At 33.7% G+C, this 24,960-nt stretch overlaps 1 protein-coding gene across 8 annotated transcripts in view; it reads right to left on the bottom strand.

Moving 5' to 3' along the window:
- Window positions 1-24,960, bottom strand: part of NBEA (neurobeachin) — a 667,995-nt gene that overhangs the window by 503,818 nt on the left and 139,217 nt on the right. For 7 of the 8 annotated variants that reach the window (XM_018056646.1, XM_018056648.1, XM_018056650.1 and 4 more), the window contains exons 9-10: window positions 22,373-22,570; window positions 21,619-21,752 (exon numbers count right to left, since the gene is read on the bottom strand). In XM_018056646.1, coding sequence (XP_017912135.1) covers window positions 21,619-21,752; window positions 22,373-22,570 — 332 coding nt within the window. Of the gene's footprint in view, window positions 1-1,897; window positions 1,969-21,618; window positions 21,753-22,372; window positions 22,571-24,960 lie in introns of those variants that run through there. The other variant, XM_018056652.1, reaches the window with a different exon arrangement.

Raw genomic sequence — 24,960 nt, 5'->3', positions numbered from 1 at the left:
GTAAATCTTACATAAGAAATATACTTCTCCATAATAAAGTCTACCATAATATTCTTTTGAAGCCCATGCTCTCTTAGAAAATTTAAAATATTTTAACAATACTGTTTTGGTCACCTTTTTTTTAAAAAAATAAACTTTTCATTTAGACCTATTTTTCAAAAACAACTTATATATATATATATATATATATACACACATATATATATACATATATTAAAATATCCCGAGAAATATGCAACATGTTACTTATGTCCCATATATGCCCTCAGGAAAATTCATGAGAGCAAAGAAAATAAGATGATTTATGTCATACTGAAATAAAAAGTGACAACTGATTACACAATGTATACACAAATACATAAAAGCACAAAAAGATACGTGCCAGACAAAGATAATGTATTTGGTATGTCTGTGAAATGAAGGAAGAAACAAAAGAAAAATAAATGACTGCATTACATTAAGCTTTGTTAATGTATTACTTCACAAAATTACACAAACAATTTTCAAATCAGCAGCAGTGATACATGGCAGCATTCCTAATCAAGACAATATATACTCTTCATAATATATCTTTGTTGTAGTTTATAACAATAAATAACTCCAAGCCAAACTTTATCAATAATTAAAATAATATCCACTTACATTGGTTTATAATATAACCCAAATTGTATATTTCCATTTATATACATTTCTAAATATATTTTAGATTCACAATTACTCATTTCTACATGAAATGAAGAAAATTTGGTAATGAGGAAAATTTGAAGGCTCAAAAGGAACTAAAGTTATTCTATTTTCTGAAGTTACTCTAGTTCTTCAGGTTTCTATAGGATTAATACCACATTTCTCTGATAATGCGGCTATTTTTGTTCAAATCAGAAATATTCTAATAAAAAGAGTCAATGGAAAATTAGCATCATTATTATCACTATAAAAATTGATAGTTTAATGGAAAGCCTGATATAAGCTAGATAGTATATATTAAATATTTTAAATAAAATACTTTGTTACAAGAAATTAAAATTCAATTACATTACTGGCCCTCTGCCTTTAAACCACATAAAAGAAAATAGTAAACTAGTATTGCAAATCACTGATACTCTTGTACTTTGTCCTAAAGTCAAAGATAGATATTGATAAGAACACAAATAGCAAGGAATCCCCTGGGATTTTATTTATTTATTTTTTTAATGTTTCTGTAAAGAACACCTATAAGCAATCTAGTCCATTTTACATGAATTTTATCAATAGTTAAAGCCACTTCACAAATAATTGCTTAAGCATTAGCACACATAATAGGTCTGCCTAAGTGTCTGGAAAAAAAAAAAAAAAACACTAAAGAAAACTATTGCATAGAGATTTAGTGGGAAAGACCGACTAAGATTCCTAAACATCAGCACTGCCGAAAAGAAAGACTAGAAATGCCTCACCATGGTTCCTATGGTCCATGAAATAAAATGTAAAGTAAGTATTTCTTACAATAAATCACCCTCCTTTACGGAACTACACAAAATGACAAAGATGCCGTAGACGTTTATTCTTTTATGTCAAAAGGAACACTCTTTCTCAAACAACTAATGAATTAATTAAGACTTCTAAACATGGTGAAGTTCCCTTACAAAATCAGAAATATTAATTTTATTATTCCAAAATATTAACAAAGACTAGCCATATAATGTTAATTTTACTTCAATTTTAACTATGACAACAATTGAAAAGTAAAATGCGTTCACTAACAAAAGTATTTTTAATTTATACCTAAAACCCAATGCAATAGCAATACTACATCTTTTCAAAAGTATCTTTAAAATAGGTATATTTGACATGGTGGACTTAATAGTAAATAGATGGCCATCTTCGAAGAGGTACATTTTCAAACATAATTTAACAAACTTACCAGTAACTAAAATGCATCGGATTGCTTCAGGGCTCACAATAAACTTGCAAAATTCTGTGTACTGCCATACAAAATTTCTCTCCATTCTTGCCTATTTCCAACTCCCCTAGATACAAAGGCAAATATAAAGGATACTTCAGCCCATTCCTATATCTCCTACATACCACTTCCTGTCTAGACACATCAGTTCATCTGTAGAGGATCTAAATATTTAGGATAAACCAAATCTGTGTCAGCCAAAACTAGTATACACAACACAGAACATTCTTTTGAAAAGTATAGCAATACCCAGAAACAGATTTCACAGGAATATTTTATTTGATAGAGAAAAAGTAAACTGATTTTTACCTCAGAAAGTCAAATTGCTAAACTTTTCAACAGACAGTACTATAACATGTTCTGTAAGTAGTGATTCTACTTCAGGAATGGTTAAGGGTTTTTAATACTATCTTCTTTTAAGGAAAATGACACTAATAACCTACAGGATTATTTCTTCAAAATAATTACCATCTTTGGATTCTTAAAGAATTTTAATTAAATTAAGAAATATTTATTTCAAATATACTAATAAAGGGCTAGACCTTAAGCAAAAATCAAGGAAGTAATATAATAATACCTTTATGACTTAGCATATTAATAATCTCTTTACTGGTTCACATTATTAAGAATAACCACAATAGTCTTGGCCCATAAATAACTGATAATAACTATGTATAAACATGACTTATTTTTGTTACTAATGAAAAAATATGTACTACCTTTAGGAGTCATTAAAATTTATGTCAATATAGATCTTGACTTTATTTTAATATAACTTAATCCATTTCAATTTCATTATTTTTTAAAAAATAACTAATGTAGATAATCCATGTAATGTGATCCCAAGTCTTACTATCTTGAAGGAATTTTACTACTTAAATATACAATATATCATAAAGATAGACCTAAAATATCTGAAATGAATAAAACTGAATATATAACCTAAGTTCAATTCAAAGACAGTTCTTCGGGTACAGGAAACTGGCTTCTCAATTTACATTGTACTGAAACAATCAAATTACCTCAGCCAGATGGGCTTTTTAAATGCTTTAAGAAGAATGGAATTAATAATGTAAAAATCTGAAGGTTCCCTCTGAAATTCAACACCCTCTGCACTTACATAAGGGTGTTTTTAATCTCTTAAGAAACCTAACAGGCAAAATAACTGTCAGAATAAATTCAGAAATACATTAAATTCTAACAAGATTTAAGGTACCCATAGCAGAGGAAAATCTTTTGACTTTTTCATATGCTTTCATCTTTTGGGTAGCCCAATCTACTACTGAGAAACACTGAAATCTTGCAAAAGATGAATAAATATATAAAATATCTAAAACATAGTTTCTATGCTATTTCTTTCACTACAAAACTCTTCTAAGATGAAAGCGATCCTAGTAGGAATAAAACCGTAAAAGAAATCACCTCAAGTCCATACCCAAAATAATTTCATACTCAACATAATTAATTTCCAGTGATACATACAAAAATCATCCCACAAGTTAGAGGAGTTAAATCCATTCACAGTGCAAAATTAGAAAGGTCTAAACCAAAAGTTTCTAACTCCAGGTATTTTTAGCAGTCATTTTTGGACCAAATGTTCCTGAAGATGCTTTCTCAAAAGACCACCTCCTAACTGGCTACTTAGGCAATCAACCTTGATACACAAATTGTCACATTCATCAATTCAGACATCAAATGGAGATACATGCCGAAATAAGTAAAATACATTTATCTTCAGAGTCAAATAAGGAAAACAGTGAAATGTGGCACAGCAAAATGTGAGGACAGATGAAATACACTGGGGAGCACATGAAATCCTTAGGCCCTAAGCCATGGAATCTCTCCTCAGTAATTTCTACCTTTTCTTTCAGCTTCAGGACTGAATTGCTATCACTGTCTTGGCTGTCAAGGAACATTATTTAAAGGCCCTACTAAATATTAGTCAGGCTATTACCCGTTTTTATCTTTCTTGCTCTGGTAACAGATTTTAAGTTTATGTTTCATCAGCCTATTTTGTTTCTGACAAGATATATTAGAGAAAAAAAATTGACATTTGTAAAATTGTAACTGAAATCTTTCAAAGTTTGTCTTATGAAGAAAATGAAATTTTAAAATTTATACATGTAAAGGAATAACTTCCAAACCTCTTATGGCATCATTGTGTGTAAGTTTATAGCATTTACCAGAATTTACATAGTATGACAACCAAATAGCCTTTTGATCATCTCTGTTCACAGTTCTCTATAAATAAGCAATAGGTATTTATTAAAAGGTTCCAATGTAAAAAAAGATAATGCTGAAAGCCTGTTTGTAATTTAATTTCAGCCAAAGGATGTTCACAATGCTCTAAATTTCCTAGAATCTTTACAAAAGCTTTCTGGACATGTTACCAGTGGCACCACCACTGTATGTGTAATCCATGAATACATGTAAAATTTAGAAATTTAATGATGTAACTCCCTCATACCTAACAACTTCAAAGCTTCAAAGGAAAAACAGAGATAAATTATAATGACAAACAGGTGATCTTAACTATATATTCATATGCTAACGCCTTTCAAGAGTAAAACATGCAAAGCAGGGAGGCCAAACAGCCTGGTTCTTCTCCTGATGCTGGCTCTACTTTCAGCCAAGCCCCAGCCTGTTTCACAGAGGTAGGATTAAAAACATACCTTGTAAGTGCTGAAACTGCCATAAAATAAAATAAATATTAAAACAGCTAGCTACACAGAAAGGTGAAATAATTATTTCATAGTTAGGCTTCACATACGTTCAGGAATTTTCTATCCTTTTCATAATTTATTTCATTCTTAAATGATCTTAGTAAAATCAACTCCTTTACATCTTTTCTGTTTGTGTGTATATATAGCATATTACTATAACTCCACCACAATCAAGATAAAAACAAGTTTGATCACATACACAAAACTCATTTATCCTTAGACCTTTATAGTCACATTCTCCCAAAAGCCAAAACAACCTTGGTTGGCTACTTGTCCCTGATAGTGGTATAGTTCTGACTTTTCAAGAAATGTTATATATATAGAATCATACAGTATGTAATCTTAATATGTACTTCTTGACCAAAATATATTGTCTGAGAATCATCCAAATAGTTGCATATATCAGAAGTCTCTCTTTAAAAAAAAAAAACAAAACTTTTAATTGATGAAGAGTATTCCCTTGAATGAACAGACTACCTAAAGGGCACATCTGAATTGTACCTGTGCATGCTAAGTCGCTTAAGCTGTGTCTGACTCTTTCCGATCATATGGACCATTCCCTGGCAGGCTTCTCTGTCCATGAGATTCTCCAGGCAAGAATAAAGGAGTGGCTTGCCAGGCCCTCCTCCAGGGGAACTTCCTGACACAACCCAGGGATCAAACCCGTGTATTTTATGTCCCCTGAATTTGCAGGTGGGTTCTTTACCACTAGTGCCACAGGGGAAGCCAGAATTGTACCAAGATTATGGCAATTATGAACAGTTGGACTACTATAAACATTCACATAAAGGTTTTTGTGTGAACACTTTTTACTCATTTTCTCACAAATACAAATCCAGGAGTGAAAGTTTTTATATAAGGACATGTTTAACTTTATAACAAACTGCCAGTTGTCAGAATGGCTGTACCATTTGCCAATCCCACCAGTAATATGTTCCAGTTGCTCTTCATCCTTGCTAGCACTTGGCATAATGCACATTTCATTTTTTTTTAGCCCTTCTAAAAATGTTCATTTTAAATATATCTGATAAGAATGTTAAGCATTTTTTCATGTGCTATTTTGACATCCTTATATTTTCTTTGGTGAAATATCTACTCAAGTCTTTCACCCATTTTTTAAAACTGGATTTTATGCTTTCTTACTAACAGTGTTCAAGAGTTATAAAGGTAGTCTTAATATACATCCTTCGTCAAATAAGTGATTTTCTATCATCTTCCTCCAATCTGTAAAATGTCTTCTGATTGTTTCTTTTGTAGAATATTTTAAATTTAATGAAGCCAGTGTCAAATCTGCCCATCTTTCTCTTGTATATATCACACTTTTGGGTCATGTCTAAAATGACTTTGCCTAGCCTAGATCACAAAGACTTTCTCCTATGTTTTCTCAAAAAGTCCTACAGTTTTATATTTTACATTTACAGATGATATTTGAGTTAGTTTTTATTAAGGTGTGAGGTTGTAATCAAGATTCATTTTTAGCATACAACCATCCTTTCTCCTATAGGTAGATTTTGCACCTTTGATAAAAACCAAACAGTTAAGAGTATCTATTTTAGTCTTAGACAGAAAAGACTTCAGGGGAAGGAAAGTATCAAAGATTACGAACAGCATTACCCAATGATAACAGAGTCAATTTTCTAAGAAGACAACACCTAAAGTGCAAATACCTAACAACAGAGTCTAAAACTATGTGAAACAAAAATTGATATAATAAGGAGAAATAGATGAAATCATTATCATAGTTGGAGATTTCAAAATCCCTATCTCAGAAATGGACAACTAGTTATTAGAAAACCAGTTATGACTTAGTTGAACACAACAATAACCAAACAGCTGGAGATAACTGACAACTATATACTACTTCATTCAACCACAGCAGAATAAACATTTCTCTCAAGCTCACATAGAACACTCACTAAGATAAACTGCATTCTGGGAAACAAAACACATCTAATAAATTAAAAATAATGGAAATTACACAGTCTACTCTCAGATCACAATGAAATTAACTAGAACCAGAAAGACTTTAAACAGAAAGACAAATGGAAAATCCCATAATGTGAACATTAAACAATACACTTCTAAATAAAACATGAGTCAAAGAAGAAACCTTGAGAGATATTAAAAACTATTTTGAATGAAGAAATGAAAATGAAAATACAACTTATCAAAATTTGTGGAATAAAATGAAAGCAATGATTCCTGGGAAATTTATAGCATTGAATGCTGTGATACTGTGATTTTAATAAGAAATATCTATTTGTTCTTGGCCCATATTTCTGGCACAGAGCTCTGACACAAAGCTCCCTTTAAATTTCTTAAGGGAGGGGAGCAATAAAGGTGTCTTGTCATGTTAGTGAAGTGACCTTTAGAATTTATTTAAGGATGAAAGCTAGTTGCCAACATGCTGCTGCTGCTGCTGCTGTGTTGCTTCAGTCATGTCCAACTCTGTGTGACCCCATAGGCAGCCTCCCACCAAGCTCCCCTGTCCCTGGGATTCTCCAGGCAAGAACACTGGAGTGGGTTGCCATTTCCTTCTCCAGTGCATGAAACTGAAAAGTGAAAGTGAAGTTGCTCAGTCGTGTTCGACTCTTAGCAATCTCATGGACTGCAGCCTACCAGGCTCCTCCATCCAAGGGATTTTCCAGGCAAGAGTACTGGAGTGGGGTGCCATTGCCTTCTCCGAGTTGACAACATAGCCAACCATATAATCAGAGGATTGGAACTTCCTCTGGGAAGTTCCAGGGAACAGTCCAGTCCCTCCCACCTCCCACCTATTTACCTCTAGGGATGGGAGAAGAGCTGGAGACTGAGTTCAATCACCAACAGTCAATGGTTTAATCAGTGATGCCTATATAATGAAGCCACCATTAAAAAAAAAAAGAGTAAGGCTGGGAGAGATTCCAGGTATGTGAATAAAAGAAGGTGCTAAAAGGTCTGGCACATCTGGAGAGGGAATGAACGCTCTGTGTCCTTTCCGCATAGCTTGCCCTGTGCATCTCTTCCATTTGGATGTCCATCTGTATCCTTTATCATCCTTTTATAATATACTGCTAAGTCGCTTCAGTCATGTCCGACTCTGTGTGACCCCATAGACAGCAGCCCACCAGGCTCCCCCATCCCTGGGATTCTCCAGGCAAGAACACTGGAGTGGGTTGCCATTTCCTTCTCTAATGTATGAAAGTGAAAGTGAAAGGGAAGTCGCTCAGTCGTGTCCAACTCTTCGTGACCCCATGGACTGCAGCCTACCAGGCTCCTCCGTCATTTTCCAGGCAAGAGTGCTGGAGTGGGGTGCCATCACCTTAGTCCGGTAAATAAAATGCTTCCCTAAGCTCTATGAACCAATCTAGAAAAGTAACAGAATCCAAGGATGGGATGGCTGAACTTCCAGTTTATAGCCAGTCAGTCAGAAGTACCAGTAACGACTTGGACTTGCAATTAGCATCTGAAGTTCAAGGAGGAGGCTATCAGAACCTACAATCTATAGTCAGTTGGTGAGAAGCACAGGTGATAATCTGGACTTGCAACTGGCAACTAAAGTGAAGATAGCAAGTCCTATGAGATTGAGCCCTTAACCTGTGGGATCTGATGCTATGCCAGACTTCAGTGTCAGAACTGAGTTAAATTATACAATACTCAGCTGGTGTCACAGGGAATTTCTTGGTGGTATGGAAGGAAAACCACACTTTTGCCTGTTGAAACAGAGGTGTTCAGATCTCTGTAATGAGGCAATTTTTTTTAACATATTAAAAAAAAACTAAAATCAATAATATAAATTTCTGATTTAATAAGCTATAAAAAAAGTGAGTAAATTCAATTCAAAGCAGTAAAAATAAATAATAAGAATCAGAATATAAATCAAATAAATTGAAAATAGGAAATCAATTAAAGCAAAAGCTGATTCTTTAAAAAAGATCAATAAAATTGATAAGCCTCTGGCCAAACAGGGAAAAAAAAAAAAAGAACAAGACAGGAATATTAGTATTAGAAATAAAAGAAGAAACATAGCCACACACCTCATGAAAATCAAATAATAATAAAAGAAAGTATGAGCAATTCTATGCTGACAGATTTGAAAACCTAAATGAAACTCAGAACCATTCTGCCAAAAGTCACACAAGAAGAAATAAACATTTTAAAACTGAATCAACAATTAATAAGCAGAAATCACCAATCCCAGATGGGTTCATTGGTGAATTCTACCTAACACTTAAGGAAGAAACTGTACCAGTTCTCTACAGATTTTTCAGAGCATGGAAGCAGAGGAACTATTTTCATAACTCATTATATGAAAAACTAGAATGAATTAGGAAAAACTATCACTCAAATCAAAACTAGACAGTCACAGTAAGTACATTATAGACCAATATCTATTAAGAACAGAAAATTCTCAACAAAACCTGACCAAATTGAATTTAAACAAGATAAAAGAATTATATACCATAATAAAATGAGATTTATTCAAAGTATGCACGACTGGCTCAAGATTAAAAAATCATTTTATGTCATCCAACACCCATTACAAAGCGTCTCTGCTGGCTCAGTGGTAAAGAATATGCCCGCCAATGCAGTAAACTCAACTTCGATACCCGAGTTGGGAAGATCCTCTGGAGAAGAAAATGCAACTTATTCCAGTATCTTTGCAAGGGAAATCCCATGACAGAGGGGCCTGGTGTGCTACAGTCCACAGGGTCACAAAAGAGTCAGACACGACTTAGCGATTAAACAACACCAACAACAATTACCCATCACAGCAATATACTCAAAAAAATTCTCAAGTTCATATCTATAGATGTAGGGAAAGCACTGGACCCAATCCAACAGCCAACATGATAAAAACTCTCAGGGAACTAGGAATAAAGGGAAAGGTTCTCAACTTGATAAAGACTATAAAAAACCTACAGGTAATGTCATATTTAATGATGAAAAATCCAACTTTCCCACTTTTTCAAGATCAAAAAGAAAGTAAGGATGTCCACTCTCACCATTCCTTATCAACACTACACTGGAAGTCTCTGCTAATGTGATAAGACAAGAAAAGGAAATAAAACATATACAAATTGGGAAAGAAAACACAAAACTGTTTTTGTTCACAAACAGCATGATTATCTATTTTAAAAGTTTGAAATAACTGATTAAAAAAAAAACTACAGGAACTAATAATCTATTAGTTCATTCATTGCTGGTGGGAATAAAAATGGTACAGACATTTTGGAAGAGTTTGGAGGTTTTTTATGGGAGTAAACATAATCTAGCAATCATGATTCTTTGTATCTACCCAAAGGTCTTGAGAGTCCCTTGGACTGCAAGGAGATCCAACCAGTCCATTGTAAAGGAGATCAGTCCTGGGTGTTCTTTGGAAGGACTGATGCTAAAGCTTAAACTCCAATACTTTGGCCGCCTCCTCCAAAGAGCTGACTCATTGGAAAAGACTGATGCTGGGAGGGAGTGAGGGCAGGAGAAGAAGGGGACAACAGAGGATGAGATGGCTGGATGGCATCACCGACTCAATGGACATGAGTTTGGATGAACGCCAGGAGTTGGTGATGGACAGGGAGGCCTGGCATGCTACAGTTCATAGGGTCGCAAAGAGTCTGACACGACGGAGCGACTGAACTGAACTGAACTGAAAAGGTGTTGAAAACATATATATACACAAAAACATGCACACAGATATTTATAGAAGCTTTATTTTTAATTGCAAAGACTCAGAAGCAACAAAGATGGCCTTCAACAGATGAATGGAAAAATAAACTGTGATACATTTAGACAAAGGATATATATTCAGTGCTAAAAAGAAATGAGCTATCAAACCATGAAAAGACATGGAGGAACTTTAACTGCATATTACTAAGTGAAACAGGATAATCTGAAACTGTTGCACACTATATGATTTCAATTATATGACATTCTGGAAAAGGCAAAATTATGAAGACCATAAAAAGATCAGTAGTTGCCTGGGGACAGTCAAAAGGGTAAAACAAAAAATACATTTAGGGAAGTAAACATACTTGTTATGATATTATAATGATGGCCATATGGCATTATACTTTTTTCAAACCTGTAACATGTATGACACCAAGACGAGGTCTTAAATATGGAGTTTAAGTGATTATGATCTATCAAAATATATTCATCCTTTCAAAAAAAGATGTTAAGATTTTGGTGACTGACACCAATAATAGGGGAGGGTATGTATTTGTGAAGAAAAGGAGTATATGAAAAATCATTTCCGCTACTTCCTTTTAATTTTATTATAAATTAAATTTCTCTAAAAAATAACAAAAATAAAAATCAACTTAAAAAAAATGTCAAAATAACAGAAAATGAAGAACAGGTTATGAGCTTTTATTTGGAGGAGGCTCAGTTTCAGATAATTTCCTCATGGTTTGGGGTATACGAGCCTAAATATAAGGATGCTAGAGAAAAACCCTGGGTGTTTTCCATCCAGGTAATAAGATTATGAATCCAGAAACAAAATAAAATAAAAGTCAATAAAATTATAATACTAAATTAATTAGAATGATACCTTATTAATTATTTTATTAAAGATTCCACTTATTGCACCTAAGGTCATCATATCCACAGGAGGGAACAGGAAGACAGCAGAAACACTTGGGAGTTTTACACACAGTTTCCACCAAAATATTCTGTGCTTCTGAGTATGAGCTGTGAATATTCAGGCATATGGTAATTTTTCTCAGAAAAGCTAGTAATACTTATGTTAGTTTTAGACTGTATGAATATCATAATATCAAAATGAATGAAACAATTTACCTTATTTCAGAAGGAATGTAAAGACATAGAAAAACTAAAAGAAATAAATGCTATTCAATGCATAAAATAACATCTTCAATTACAAAATAATATTAAAATACTGAAGGACAGAGACTGTGGATATGCAAACTAGAGGAAAATTGAGGCAACAAATGCATAAAGATGTGACTGGTTGCCAAAACTCCTGAAATTAATAATTTGTATTTCACTCCTTTGCCAAAACAATGCCTTTCTTTGTTTGCTTTTGGTCAAATATAAAGCAGAAGCCTTTCTTTATGGCAGGAAAAATTCACAAAGCAAAATTATGTGTGGTAAATTAAAACAGCACAAAGTAACATAGCACTAAAAACAAGTTTCAGTAAATGTAAAGGAAACTTTTATGAAGGAATTATTGTAGAAAAGTGACCATTTATGGAAAACACTTTAAAATGGACTGTAGAAAAATAGTTTATTTGAAAAGTCAATGTAATCAGACATCATAAGTCTGAAAGAAACAAAATGTCCTTTCTTGTTGATAGCTGACAAACCCAAACTGTTAGATGTACTACAAACTGTATTACCAAATATCTTCTGTAAAGGATCCACTGAGTAAAAAATACTTTGCAGACAAAGAAGAAAAGGCTATTTGAACATTACACTATATTTTCCCTATGTTTCAGGCAGAATAATGCATTTTAATTTTTATTTACAGATTAATTTCTACAATAAATTAAATGTAAATTCCATTTTACTCTACTTAAATCTCACTAAACAAATTATTATTTGGTTTTCCTCCTTTAATAGTAATAGAGGGGTGTGTGTTGTTGCTATTGTTTAGTCACTAAGTCATGTCCAACTCTTTTGCAACCTCGTGGACTATAGCCCACCAGGCTTCTCTGATCATGGGATTTCCCAGGCAAGAATACTGGAGTGGGTTGCCATTTCCTTCTCAGGAGGATCTTCCCCACCCAGGGATTGAACTCCAGTCTTCTGCACTGTCAGGTACGTTCTTTACTACTGAGCCACATGGGAAGCCCCAGTAGTGGTATACCTACATCAAATATATTTTCTGAGTCTGTTTTGCTTCAAAGAACACTTTCATTACCAATTTTATAAACTTAAAAAAGAAAAAGCCAAAAAAGCAAATATGCATATAAAGAAGTGAAAGATATATATATTCCTAAAAAATATATAGAAAATAATTTTACATATACAGAGCCTTAAATGTTTAAATACTTCTGGAAACCAAAATTATAATAATTATATTCTACATATACAAACAACAACCTCCATAAGGGACAGAATCATTACACACAAGAACTGATTTCACTTCTTTTAGTCTATAGAAAGCATGCACATTTCATTTTTTAAAGTCAGTTCCAGTGAAACATATGTAGAGATATTTGATATTATATATATAATAGGCACTTTTCCTTGAACTAAAAAACCAGAAAACATGGTCAAAGAATTTTTATATCACTTTGAAGTGTAAGTGGAAATTTAGGTTGTTAACACATTGAAATGCTTAAATTTTCAGGTAATTTTGTTAGTTTATATATGACAATGATGTTAATCAGGACTTCAAAATGAAAATTTAATTATTAAAGGGGCTATGAAATTCAAAAAATTGCTGGAATATCTTTGGCTAGCAAGATAGTTTTTAGGGAAAAAGATCGATTTACACCCACTGAACAAATAAGTCATAAATACTCACCTTACAAGAGTATTCTTAATTATAAGATCATTGACACAAATGTTTTATGGGATTTGCTAAATTTTTTATAGCTTATATTCGATCAAACAGTCTATTAAACAACCTGTATTATAACTAGAAACAGAAAGAACACTTTTCTGATAAAAATATTTATATAATTACAAGAATTCATTTACATGATCACTTGTGGTTGGTTTTAGTTTATAAAATTTGTCAGTTAAAAATAGCATTAAAATACATTTTAGTAATACAAAATTGCATCACATCAAATAGACTACCTACTATTTTCTGAGGAAATAACTCAATAATGCTTACATGTACCAGAGGCTCCTTGTGATAGATATTTTATATATTCTATCTTACTTTAATTCATATTACTATCAGATAAAGACTGCATTACTAAAATCACTCCACACCTTGCAAAGGTGATTCTTAAAGAGTTAATCATGGCAGTTCAGAGTGACAGTTCTGGAATCAGGCTTTCAGAATTGTAACTCTGGTCCTACTGCTACTGCTGCTAAGTCGCTTCAGTCGTGTCTAACTCTGTGCGACCCCACAGACGGCAGCCCACCAGGATCCCCCGTCCCTGGGGTTCTCCAGGCAAGAACACTGGAGTGGGTTGCCATTTCCTTCTCCAGTGCATGAAAGTGAAAAGTGAAAGTGAAGTCGCTCAGTCGTGTCCGACTCTTAGCGACCCCATGGACTGCAACCCACCAGGCTTCTCCATCCATGGGATTTTCCAAGGCAAGAGTACTGGAGTGGGGTGCCATTGCCTTCTGCCACTTAATCTCTGTGACCTTTAACAGGCATGAAATTTTTCTTTCCCTTATCAGCAGAAAGGATTAAATGAGATAATATAAACAGCTAATGGCATACCATAAGCACTCAGTAAATGTCTTGTGTTAGTACTACACACCCTCAGATAGCCCCAGCACCTAAGAACAGATAGTTCAAAACAGAATACAAGTTTGAGCCTTAGTCTGCCCTAACAACAAAAGATGCATAACACTGTCTTTAAAAAGAACTACTCAGTGTATTTTTAATCCTTTGATATACAAAATCCTTATATCTTGTGCCAGTAAACAGGTATTTTTTCAGAACACATTATTCCCAAGTCAAACACATGGGGAAGATTTGTTTTGCTTTCTATCATCTATAGAATTCAGTAACATGTACTCAAAAAAAGAGGCTGGGAGCTAAGATGGAGAAGACAGGACATTAATAGTCGATGTCTTGATATATGATCTATCAAATCAAAGGAATATGGTATTTCTAATATACAGACTCTTAGTTACACACAAAATACCGAAGCCATGATTATTTCAAGATCGGAGTTATACTTCTTGAAATCTTTTATTAAACATTTGTTCATTATTTACTCATTATATAAGTATTTACTAAACGTTTAGTGAAAGGCAATTTGTTTAATTATTGCTCTCAATGACCGCTTGACAGAATGGGATTGAAAAGTCCAATACAAACATTATTAATCTATGAGAAAATAAAAAAGCTTCCAAACAGCTTTCATCACTGGCAGAATTATTCAAGGTGATGATGGAGATTGAGAATCATTATGAATAGGATGGAATCACTATAACAACTCTGCCTAGATGACTTAGTCAAAAAAATCACATTAAAAATACTGTATGTGTTTTCAAAAGCTATCATTTATTACATTTTTGGTTCACTTTTTGTTTCATGATAAAGGCTAAACTACATGTCAAAAGAGCAATGAAAAATCTTACAATTGGATATTTAATGGGGATGCTAGTGGGGTAGCTACGAAATCTAAAAACCAGCTAAAGAACACCATCTCAAATCCTTGCAGCTATTTTATAACTCGGTATTGGCTTCCAAACATGGGTTAACACATTCCTCACTTTTAAACCACTATACCTAGAAAATGGATAAACAGTTCACAATCAGTTTTAATCACTACAACTGAAATTTGAAGTATGAGTCCTACTTCATCACTTAAATAAGTAATTTTCCATTGTAAATAACATCATTTACAATGATCTTGTAAACATCAAAGAGAAAACAATATGGTTCAAACAGAAAATAATATGGCTCCTACCATAACAATGAATCTCTATGCTTGGTGAAATATATTTTAAATATACAACCATAGTATTAGGATAATCTTAAATAACCTACTGTCATCCGAATAACAAACCCAGCATATATTCAGTGCCTATTGTATCAATTTACGTATTTTATTGCATTTAATTTAATAATCTGGTGAGCTATTATTATTCTAATTATATAATGGTAGAAACTAAAGAACAAAATAGATAACACACTCAAAGTTGTATTAATAATAAATGCAATGTAACACACCACTTCTAAGCAATTATACTCCAATAAACACTTTTTAATAAATCATTGTTGCTGTTGTTGTTCTTTTTCAGTCCCTGAGTCATGTCTGACACCTTTAGACCCTATGGATTACAGCACCCCAGGCTTCCCTGTCCTTTGATCAAACTCAGTGATGCCATCCAACCATCTCACCCTCTGGGGCCGCTTTGTCCTACTGCCCTCAATCTTTCCCAGCATTAGGGTCTTTTCCAATAAGTTGGCTCTTCACATCAGGTGGCCAAAGTACCGCAGCTTCAGCATCAGTCCTTCCAATGAATATTCAGGACTGATTTCCTTTAGGATTGACTGGTTGGATTTCCTTGCTGTCCAAGGGACTCTCAAGAGACTTCTCCAGCACCCTGCTCAAAAGCATCAATTCTTCTGCACTCACCTCCTTTATGGTCCAGCTCTCACATCCATATATGACAACTGGAAAAATTAGCTTTAAATATACAGAACGTTGTTGGCAAATTGTGTCTTTGCTTTTTAATACTCTGTCTAGGTTTAGGTTTGTCACAGATTTCCTTTCAAGGAGCAAGTATCTTTTAATTTCATGGCTGCAGTCACCATGTGCAGTGCTCTTTGAGCCAAAGAAAATAAAATTTGACACTGTTTCTACTTTTCCTCCCATCTATTCCCATGAAGTGATGGGACGGGATGCCATGATCTTAATATTTGAAAGCTGAGTATTAAGTCAGCCTTTTTACTCTCCTCTTTACCCTCATCAAGAGGCTTTTTAGTTCCCCTTAGCTTTCTGCCATTAAAGTGGTATCATCTGCATATCTGAGGTTGTTGGTATTTATCCCAGCAATCTTTATTCCAGTCTGTGCTTTCATCCAGCCTGACATTTTGCATGATGTACTCTGCATATAAGTTATATAAGCAGAATGACAATACACAACCTTGGTGTACTCCTTTCCCAATTTGGAACCAGTCTGCTGTTCCATGTCCGGTTCTAACTGTTGCTTGTTTACCTGCATATAGGTTTCTCAGGAGGCAGGTAAGGTAGTCTGGTATTACCATCTATATAAGAATTTTCCACAGTGTGTTGTGATCCACACAGTCGAAGGCTTTACTGTAGTCAGTGAAGCAGAAGTAGATGTTTTTCTGGAATTCCCTTGTCTTTTCTATGATTCAACAGATAGTGGCAATTTGATCTTTGGTTCCTCTGCCTTTTGTAAATTAAGCTTTTACATCTGGAAGATCTTGGTTCACATACTGTTGAAGCCTAGCTTGAAGGATTTTGAGCATCACTTTGCAAACATGTGAAACAAGCACAACTGTACAATAGTTTTAATTCTTTGGCACTGCCTTTCTTTTGGGTTGGAATGAAAACTGATCTTCTCCAGTCCCGTGGTCACTGCTGAGTTTTCCAGATTTGCTGGCATATTGAGCCCAGCACTTTAACAGCATCATCTTTTAGGCTTTGAAACAGCCCAGCTGGAATTCCATCAGTTTCACTAGCTTTGTTCAAGTAATGTTTCCTAAGGCCCATTTGACTTCACACTCTAGGATGGCTGTCTCTGGGTGAGTGACCACACTGTCTTGGCTATCCAATAAGACCTTTTTGTCTAGTTCTGTGTATTCTTTCCACCTCTTCTTAATCTCTTCTGCTCCTGTTAGGTCTTTGCTGTTTCTGTTCTTTATTGTGCCCATCTTTGCATGAAGTATCCCCTCAGTATCTCCAATTTTCCTGAAGAGATCTCTAGTCTCTCCCATTCTATTGTTTTCCTCTTTTTCTTTATATTGTTCACTTAAGAAGGCTTTCTTCTCTTTCCTTGCTGTTCTCTGGGAGTCTCTTCAGTTGGGTATATGTTTTCCTTTTTCCTTTGCCTTTCGCTTCTCTTCTTTCTATTTGTAAGGGCTCCTCAGACAACCATTTTGCCTTCCTGCATTTCTTTTTTGGGGGATGGTTTAGGTCACCACCTTCTATACAATGCTATGAATCTTTGTCCATAGTTTTTCAGGCACTCTGTCTGCCAGATTTAACCCCTTGAATGTACTTGTCACCTCCACTGTATAATCATAAGTGATTTGATTTAGGTCATACACTGGAGGTTTTCCCTACTTTCTTCAATTTAAGCCTGAATTTTGCAATAAGGAGCTGATTATCTGAGCCAAAGTCACTTCCAGGTCTTGTTTTGCTGACTGTATAGAGCTTCTCCATTTTTGGCTGCAAAGAACATAATATGACTTCAGTATTGACTATCTGGTGATGTCCATGTGTAGAATCATCTCTTCTGCTATTGGAACAGGGTGTTTGCTATGACCAGTGTGTTCTCTTGGCAAAACTCTTGTTAGTCTTTGCCCTGCTTCATTTTGTAGTCCAAGACCAACCCTGCCTGTTACTCCAAGTATCTCTTTGACTTCATATTTTTGCATTCCAACTCCCTATAATGAAATGGACATCTTTTTTGATGTTAGTTCTAGAAGGTCTTGTAGGTCTTCAAAGAACTATTCAACTTCAGCTCCTTCAGCCTCTGTGGTTGGGGCCGAGACCTGGATTACTGTGATGCTGCACAGTTTGCCTTTGAAACAAATTGAGAGAACTAAGAGCATCTGTCATTTTTGAGACTGCACCCAAGTACTGCATTTTGGACTGTTTGTTGACATGAGGGCTACTCCATTTCTTCTAAGGGATTCTTGCTCACAGTAGTAGATTTAATGGTCATCTGAATTCAATTTGTCCATTTTCCATTTTAGTTCACTGATTTCTAACATGTAGATGTTCGCTCTTTCCATCTCCTACTTGTATGCTGTATGCTCAGTTGCTTCAGTCGTGTCCAACCCTTTGCAACCCTACAGACTGTAGCCCACCAGGCTGCTCTGTCTCCTCCTTGATCAGATTCAATTTACCTTGATTCATGGACCTAACAGTCCAGGTTCCTATGAAATATTGTTCTTTACAGCACTGGACCTTATTTTCTCTACCAGACACAGCCACAACTGAGTATCATTTCTACTTCTGCACAGCCTCTTCCTTATTTTTGGAGCTATTTCTCTGTTCTTCCCCAGTAGCATACTGGACACCTATCAACATGGGGGGCTCATCATCCAATGTCATATCTTTCTGCCCTTTCATACTGATCATGGAGTTCTTGAGGCAAGAATACATGAGTGGTTTGCCCCTTTCCAGTGGACCATTTTTGTCAGATGGCAATAATAATAAATAAACTTGGGGTTTGAATTCAAGTTTTTCTAACTTGAACATCCACACTAGTTAACAACTATAATATGTAGCCTTCATGATAAAACAAAGTCATAAAATTTCTCCTGTACATACAAAGTCTATTTTTAAAGGCTCTAGAAAATAATTTCTTCAATAAATTATTTTAATATTAAGACTTCAATATATACAGTAAAACTCATCAATGATTAGAACAATAATAAATTATAGTGTCAATAGAAGTGAACCTTATATAAACAATAAAATGCTTCATAAATCAGGCTACTGAGCGGAGGAAAGTGTGTGAAACTAAGATGTTTTAGCTTGAAACATAAAAGGCAAAGAATTAACTTATTTCAGAGTTTCTCTCAATTTCTCCAAAAAGCAGTCAAGAATTAGACAATATTGCAATTTGGGGCACATATTTATTATATAAAAAACATTTTCTAAAATGGGCACATATAAAATTTTGTTGAAGATTTTTAAAGTTCAAATAGATTCTCATTCATCAGTGTGTGCTTGCGTGTGTGCTAAGTCATTTCAGTCATGTCTGCTACGGCCTGTAGCCAGCTGGGAACCTCTGTCCATGGGATTCTCCAGGCAGGAATACTGGAGTGAGTTGCCATGCCCTCCTCCGGGGGATCTTCCCAACTTAAGGACAGAACCCACATCTCTTTAAGTATCCCGCACTGGCAGGCAGGTTCTTTATCATTAGCACCATATGGAAAGCCATCCCTATTCAGCTAGAAGTTTAAAGTTAACTAAAAATAAGATAACATATCCTATTTTAAATTCTCATTCATATACATGAATTTAAGATGTAGCCCAAAATTAAGGAATTCTATCAATCCTTGCCCTAAAGCTAACAATTTATGTTCTTCAAGTAGAGGGGTATGTTCCATTTAAAAATTTTTCTCAACATTTTAAAAACTGAAAGACAGTATTACCACCAAAATGGTGGCCCTCCAAACTTTAAATATAACAAAAGACTTCATTACTGATACACACAAATGTCAAAAAGCCAACCTCAGACATCAAGAGCTTTGAAGTAACTAATGAAAAACTATTGGATAAGAATTCAAAATAGCACATAAGTGAACCACACGGGAGGGCTGAAATACATACCCAAAACAGGTATGTATTATTACTGAAATGGAAAGTGATACATTTCTTATTATACTTTTTTTATTGGCCATAAACTAAGAACATATATATCACTGAAAAAATTAAAGCTATGGCATGGAAAAATTAACATGAATGATATAAAAAAACTAAAAACAAATCCAAATGAAAATCAGAAAGCTGATCCTTTATACTACCTTTTATCTGTTATAAAATAAATACTATTTAAATATCAAAATATAATACAAACACTAAAACGAGTTTTGAAAACAGAATATGACAAATAATCATGTACTTGGTCCCGGTCCTTAGATGAATGGACCAGATATCTGTTAAATATAGTTTTAGCACTGAGATTTTATAACTATTGAATAATATAAATTATTATAATCATTTTAAGTATAACATTCAAACTGCATAATCTTTCTAATTTTTCTGCATGAAGTAAATCACTATATTTCAGGTTAAAATAATTATGGACTTAATATTAATTCATAAGAAATATTTAAATTACACATGAAGTTTTCTAATTGCTATTTCACCTCTAACTTCTTTTCATAGCACTTACTAGGTTTTAAATTACTGATCATAATGTGTCCTAGTTCACTTAGATGATAAAGAACAAAACATTTGCATTTAAATTAGGACTGGGATTTAAAGTTTCATTTTTCAGCTAAGCTGATCTATTTCTCAATAAAATGATTGAAGATCTCATAGCAAAGTAGTATCTCAGCAGGACATGGCCTCCAGATTCATTTTCACATCAAAATGCTAACCAATACATTATACTGATTAAAAAAAAGAAAGAAAAAAAGCATGACCCATAGATGAGAGCTGAGTTTTGTAAATGTACAGGTCAGATTTATATTTAGATTTATACTTTACATAAAGATGGTCCCAATACAGGGACAATATTATGAGCAATATTAAGAGAGAAGTTTGTTAATAGCTAATTTAAATAATTAATATGAAAAATCATGCTACATTTCAAGAACTCTAAATTTTTCCCCATCTTAATTTTTTCTATCAATTCAAAATTGGATGATCCATAAAGAATCTCATGTATATATGTATATATTAATGAAGCATTTCTATATTACTGTTTAGTAAACTAAATTAATGTTTACTTATATAACTTTCCCTTTAAATTCTCCAAACATATACAGAAATAGTTAAACTATCTGTGTAATTCACATTTAACTTATGCCATAAATGATTCTACGAAATAAAGTTAAGTTGGAGTTTAATACATGAGGTATTTAATTAAAAAAAAAAGAAGTTATAAAAATTGCACATGAAATAAATCTAATTAGAAAATTCTGGATATATAAAACATGGATATGCCAGTGGTTAGATTTAGGTTCTCAAACATAGAAATAAAGCTAATTTCAATTAATATTGCTCTAGTATTATGATACTAGCATTATACAATAATACTAATATTTAGGATATAAATTATATAACTGTTATTAAATACTATTCTTGAGAATAAACTTTACCCTAGTAATTTTGTTTAATTTGACAGGATTTCACCAACAATTCAAAGAATGAGCATTCATTTGCAAAGTGAAAGGCCAGGACTGACACTTTTCCTACTTCATATTATAATCACTATGCTATACCTAGTAAGAATATTTTTATCAAGGAAGTCACTCCTTTGTGGTTATAAAATTTGTCAACTTTTTTACTTTGTGTCAATATATCTGCCTTAATCCTAAAGAAACTTTATTAGCATTATAAGGATAAAAACCAGTATTATAATATATTTACATAGCACCAAGGGTACCATGCATAATCTAAACATTAAAAAATACCATAAGTTACATACTGAAAGAAAACTTACCAGACAGTGGTTTCCACTTGACTGTCATTGAGCTGCCGGTTGTCTAGTTGTGCAAAAAGTGGGAAAAGCACTTGAATCCCTCCAATTGAATGAATTGCACTATGAATTGAATGTGTAACTATAGCTTTTACATCCTAGGTTCAAAAACAAAAATGTGTATTAAATTTTCTAAAGCATGTTATCACTATTTCCTTGTTTCAGATAACTTTGTAAGAAAATTAAATAAAATAGATATTTAAAAATCTATTTTTAAATTTTTAAATCAAAATTATATAATTTTATACAAATTTAAAATAAAAATTTGAAATATTTTGATAATCACTTAAATTTAAAGCTTAAGTTGAGAGATTTTTACACTGAAAATATGAGTATCTAAATCAAAATATATTTTAAAAAAGAGATGCTATTAATAGATACAAAAGCACTCAAATAATTTTTATGTTAGGGGAAAAAATACTTACAGGAAAGTATTTTTATATTTACAATTATCTATTTACTAATTCACTGATTTTATTTCAAAGGGTAAGAAACAGAAAATGCAACAGAAAAGACAGATTTCCTACTAAGGAAACAAATCCAAGGTAAACTATATTGCCAAATAAAATACAGAAGGCAAAAACACTGTTCAAAGTACTAGAAGACCAAAAAAGAAAAACAAAGAGCAACTGGAGATTTACAGGTAAGCAATGTATAAAATGTAAAATAAAGACACAGTGTTGATGAGAACATTAAGACTAAGCTACTATTCACCTACCTGGAGCATTAAAGCATGTGGGGAATGCACAAAGATCGATGCGTTTTCCTTTGGTGATGATTCCAGGCATAGTTGAGCATCAGTGGCTTTAGCATTATATGTAAATGCAATACTACTTGCAAGCTTCCCATCATACAGAACCTGTTTATGATGTTCTGCTAAATGAATATCACTTTCAGACTTAAACTTGAAGGTGCTCTGAAAAAATAAAACTTAAGTTAAACACTCTTTAAATGAAACATACTAAAAATCTCAAGTTTTAAAGCAGAGAAAAACTTAAGATAAACTAAGATAAACAATTTGTTGTGACATTTCCATGTGTTGGGTACTTGTCAGTGGCATTATTTTGTTATTCTCACCTCAGTTCTATGAGTTACAGTTTATTATGCTAATAAACACACTCAAATCTTCATGTTATCATTTTTACTAAAATTTTGATCATATATAAAATAATTTTATTAAGATATTATAAGGTCTGCTGCTGCTGCTGCTAAGTCGCTTCAGTCGTGTCCGACTCTGTGTGACCCCATAGATGGCAGCCCACCAGGCTCCCCCGTCCCTGGGATTCTCCAGGCAAGAACACTGGAGTGGGTTGCCATTTCCTTCTCCAATGCATGAAAGTGAAAAGTGAAAGTGAAGTCGCTCAGTCATGTCCGACTCTTAGCAACCCCATGGACTGCAGCCTACAAAGGTCAGATGGTATTAAATGTAAATAGGCTCTTACTTCAATAATTCATAACATAAACTTAAATTTTTCTTGTTAACACTTTCAAAAGCATGTATAGAAGTAAACAGTGCCCAGCACATGAACTATTAATATAGAAACAAGGCTATCGGTTGAGACTAAAAAATGTTTATTCATAAAAATATGTCTTTATTATAAAAAGTATATCAAGATAGTGATATCAATGCTACTCCACAAAAAATCACAATAGCCATGTCAAAACCCAGAAGAAAAGTTCATATTATCACTTTAAATGAAGGACAAGAAATAAAGGACTACAATAAGAAAAGTACGGTTAGAAACAGTTAAAATTTCTCTGCAGGTGTATGAAACTGACAATGATAAATACATTTAACCTTTGCAAAAATCACATATTAGTATCCCATCACTTCATGGCAAATAGATGTGGAAACAATGGAAACAGTGACAGATTTCCTTTTCATGGGCTCCAAAATCACTGCAGATGGTGACTGCAGCCATGAAATTAAGACACTTGCTCCTTGGAACAAAAGCTATGGCAAACCTGGACAGTATATTAAAAAGCAGAGACATTACTTTGCCAACAGAGGTCCGTCTAGTCAAAGCTATGGTTTTTCCAGTAGTTATGTTTCCATGTGAGAGTTGGACCATAAAGAAGTCTGAGCACCAAAGAATCAATGCTTTTGAAATGTGGTGCTGGAGAAGACTCTCTCCTCCCTTGGACTGTGAGGATACCAAACCAGTCAATTCTAAAGGAAATCAGTCCTGAATGTTCATTGGAAGGACTGATGTTGAAACTGAAACTCCAATACTTTGGCCACATGATGCAAAGAACTGACTCATTGGAAAAAACCCTGATGCTGGGAAAGATTGAAGGTAGGAGGAGAAGGGGACGACAGAGGATGAGATGGTTGGATGGCATCACCGACTCAATGGTCATGAGTCTGAGTAAGCTCCTAGAGTTGGTGATGGACAGGAAGGCCTGGAGTGCTTCAATCCATGGGATCACAAAGAGTTAGACACAACTGAGCGACTGAACTGAACTGCATGCAGATCAAACATGTCAGGACAAATTTAGCCAATTATCTACAGTTTTCTGAACTACTACTGAAAGAGTCTTACTAACTTGAACCTGGATGCAAATCATTCATTATTAGCATGCCAGAAGACAGGAGCAGCATGAAAAATGAAAACTATGTGTATGTCGCTATAGATGGTACCCTTAGTTTTTAAATGTATGCATGTCTATATATTTGAATATTAGACATAAGGTGAAAATGTCACTATTTTGGATCAGATCTTTCGCTATCTTCTCAATTAAATGGGATGTAGAACATTATCTCTCATCTCAATGTTTCCTAATTTAATCGCTTTTATTTATTTTTTTTTTTGTTCAATGTCCATAAATAGTTTTATTTCTGCTCAAACATATTCATTCATCTACATGTTGTCTATGGGTTAAAACAGCAGAGCTAACTAGTTATAAAAGAGCCTTTACAGTCTACAGGGCCTAGAATAATTAATATCTGATTCTTTCCATAGGAAAAATAAGTTGATTCCTGTTTTAATAAAGAGAATATCCTATCTTCTGCAAGACTCACTTTTTGATTACACAATATTTGTTTTAATTATCTTATAATGCACTCTAGACTTTTATCCAGTCCATATCCTACGAGATGAAATGATTTCAGGACACTAAGAAAAACACTTAATGAATGGATGGATGGATGGATAGATGAGAGTAAAATAAAGAAATAAGTACCATGAGATATCATATATTGTCATAAATTGATTATATATAACTATTTAGCAACTCTGTAAGCCAAACATTCATTTAAAATATAGTGGTGGTGCTGTTAGAAGCTACTGACTGATAAGTCAAAGG

This window comes from Capra hircus, chromosome 12, assembly GCF_001704415.2.
Source record: "Capra hircus breed San Clemente chromosome 12, ASM170441v1, whole genome shotgun sequence".
In the NCBI taxonomy this organism is placed as follows: domain Eukaryota; kingdom Metazoa; phylum Chordata; class Mammalia; order Artiodactyla; family Bovidae; genus Capra; species Capra hircus.
Note: the sequence above shows the minus strand (reverse complement) of the source record. Positions and strands in the feature narration are given on the sequence as shown.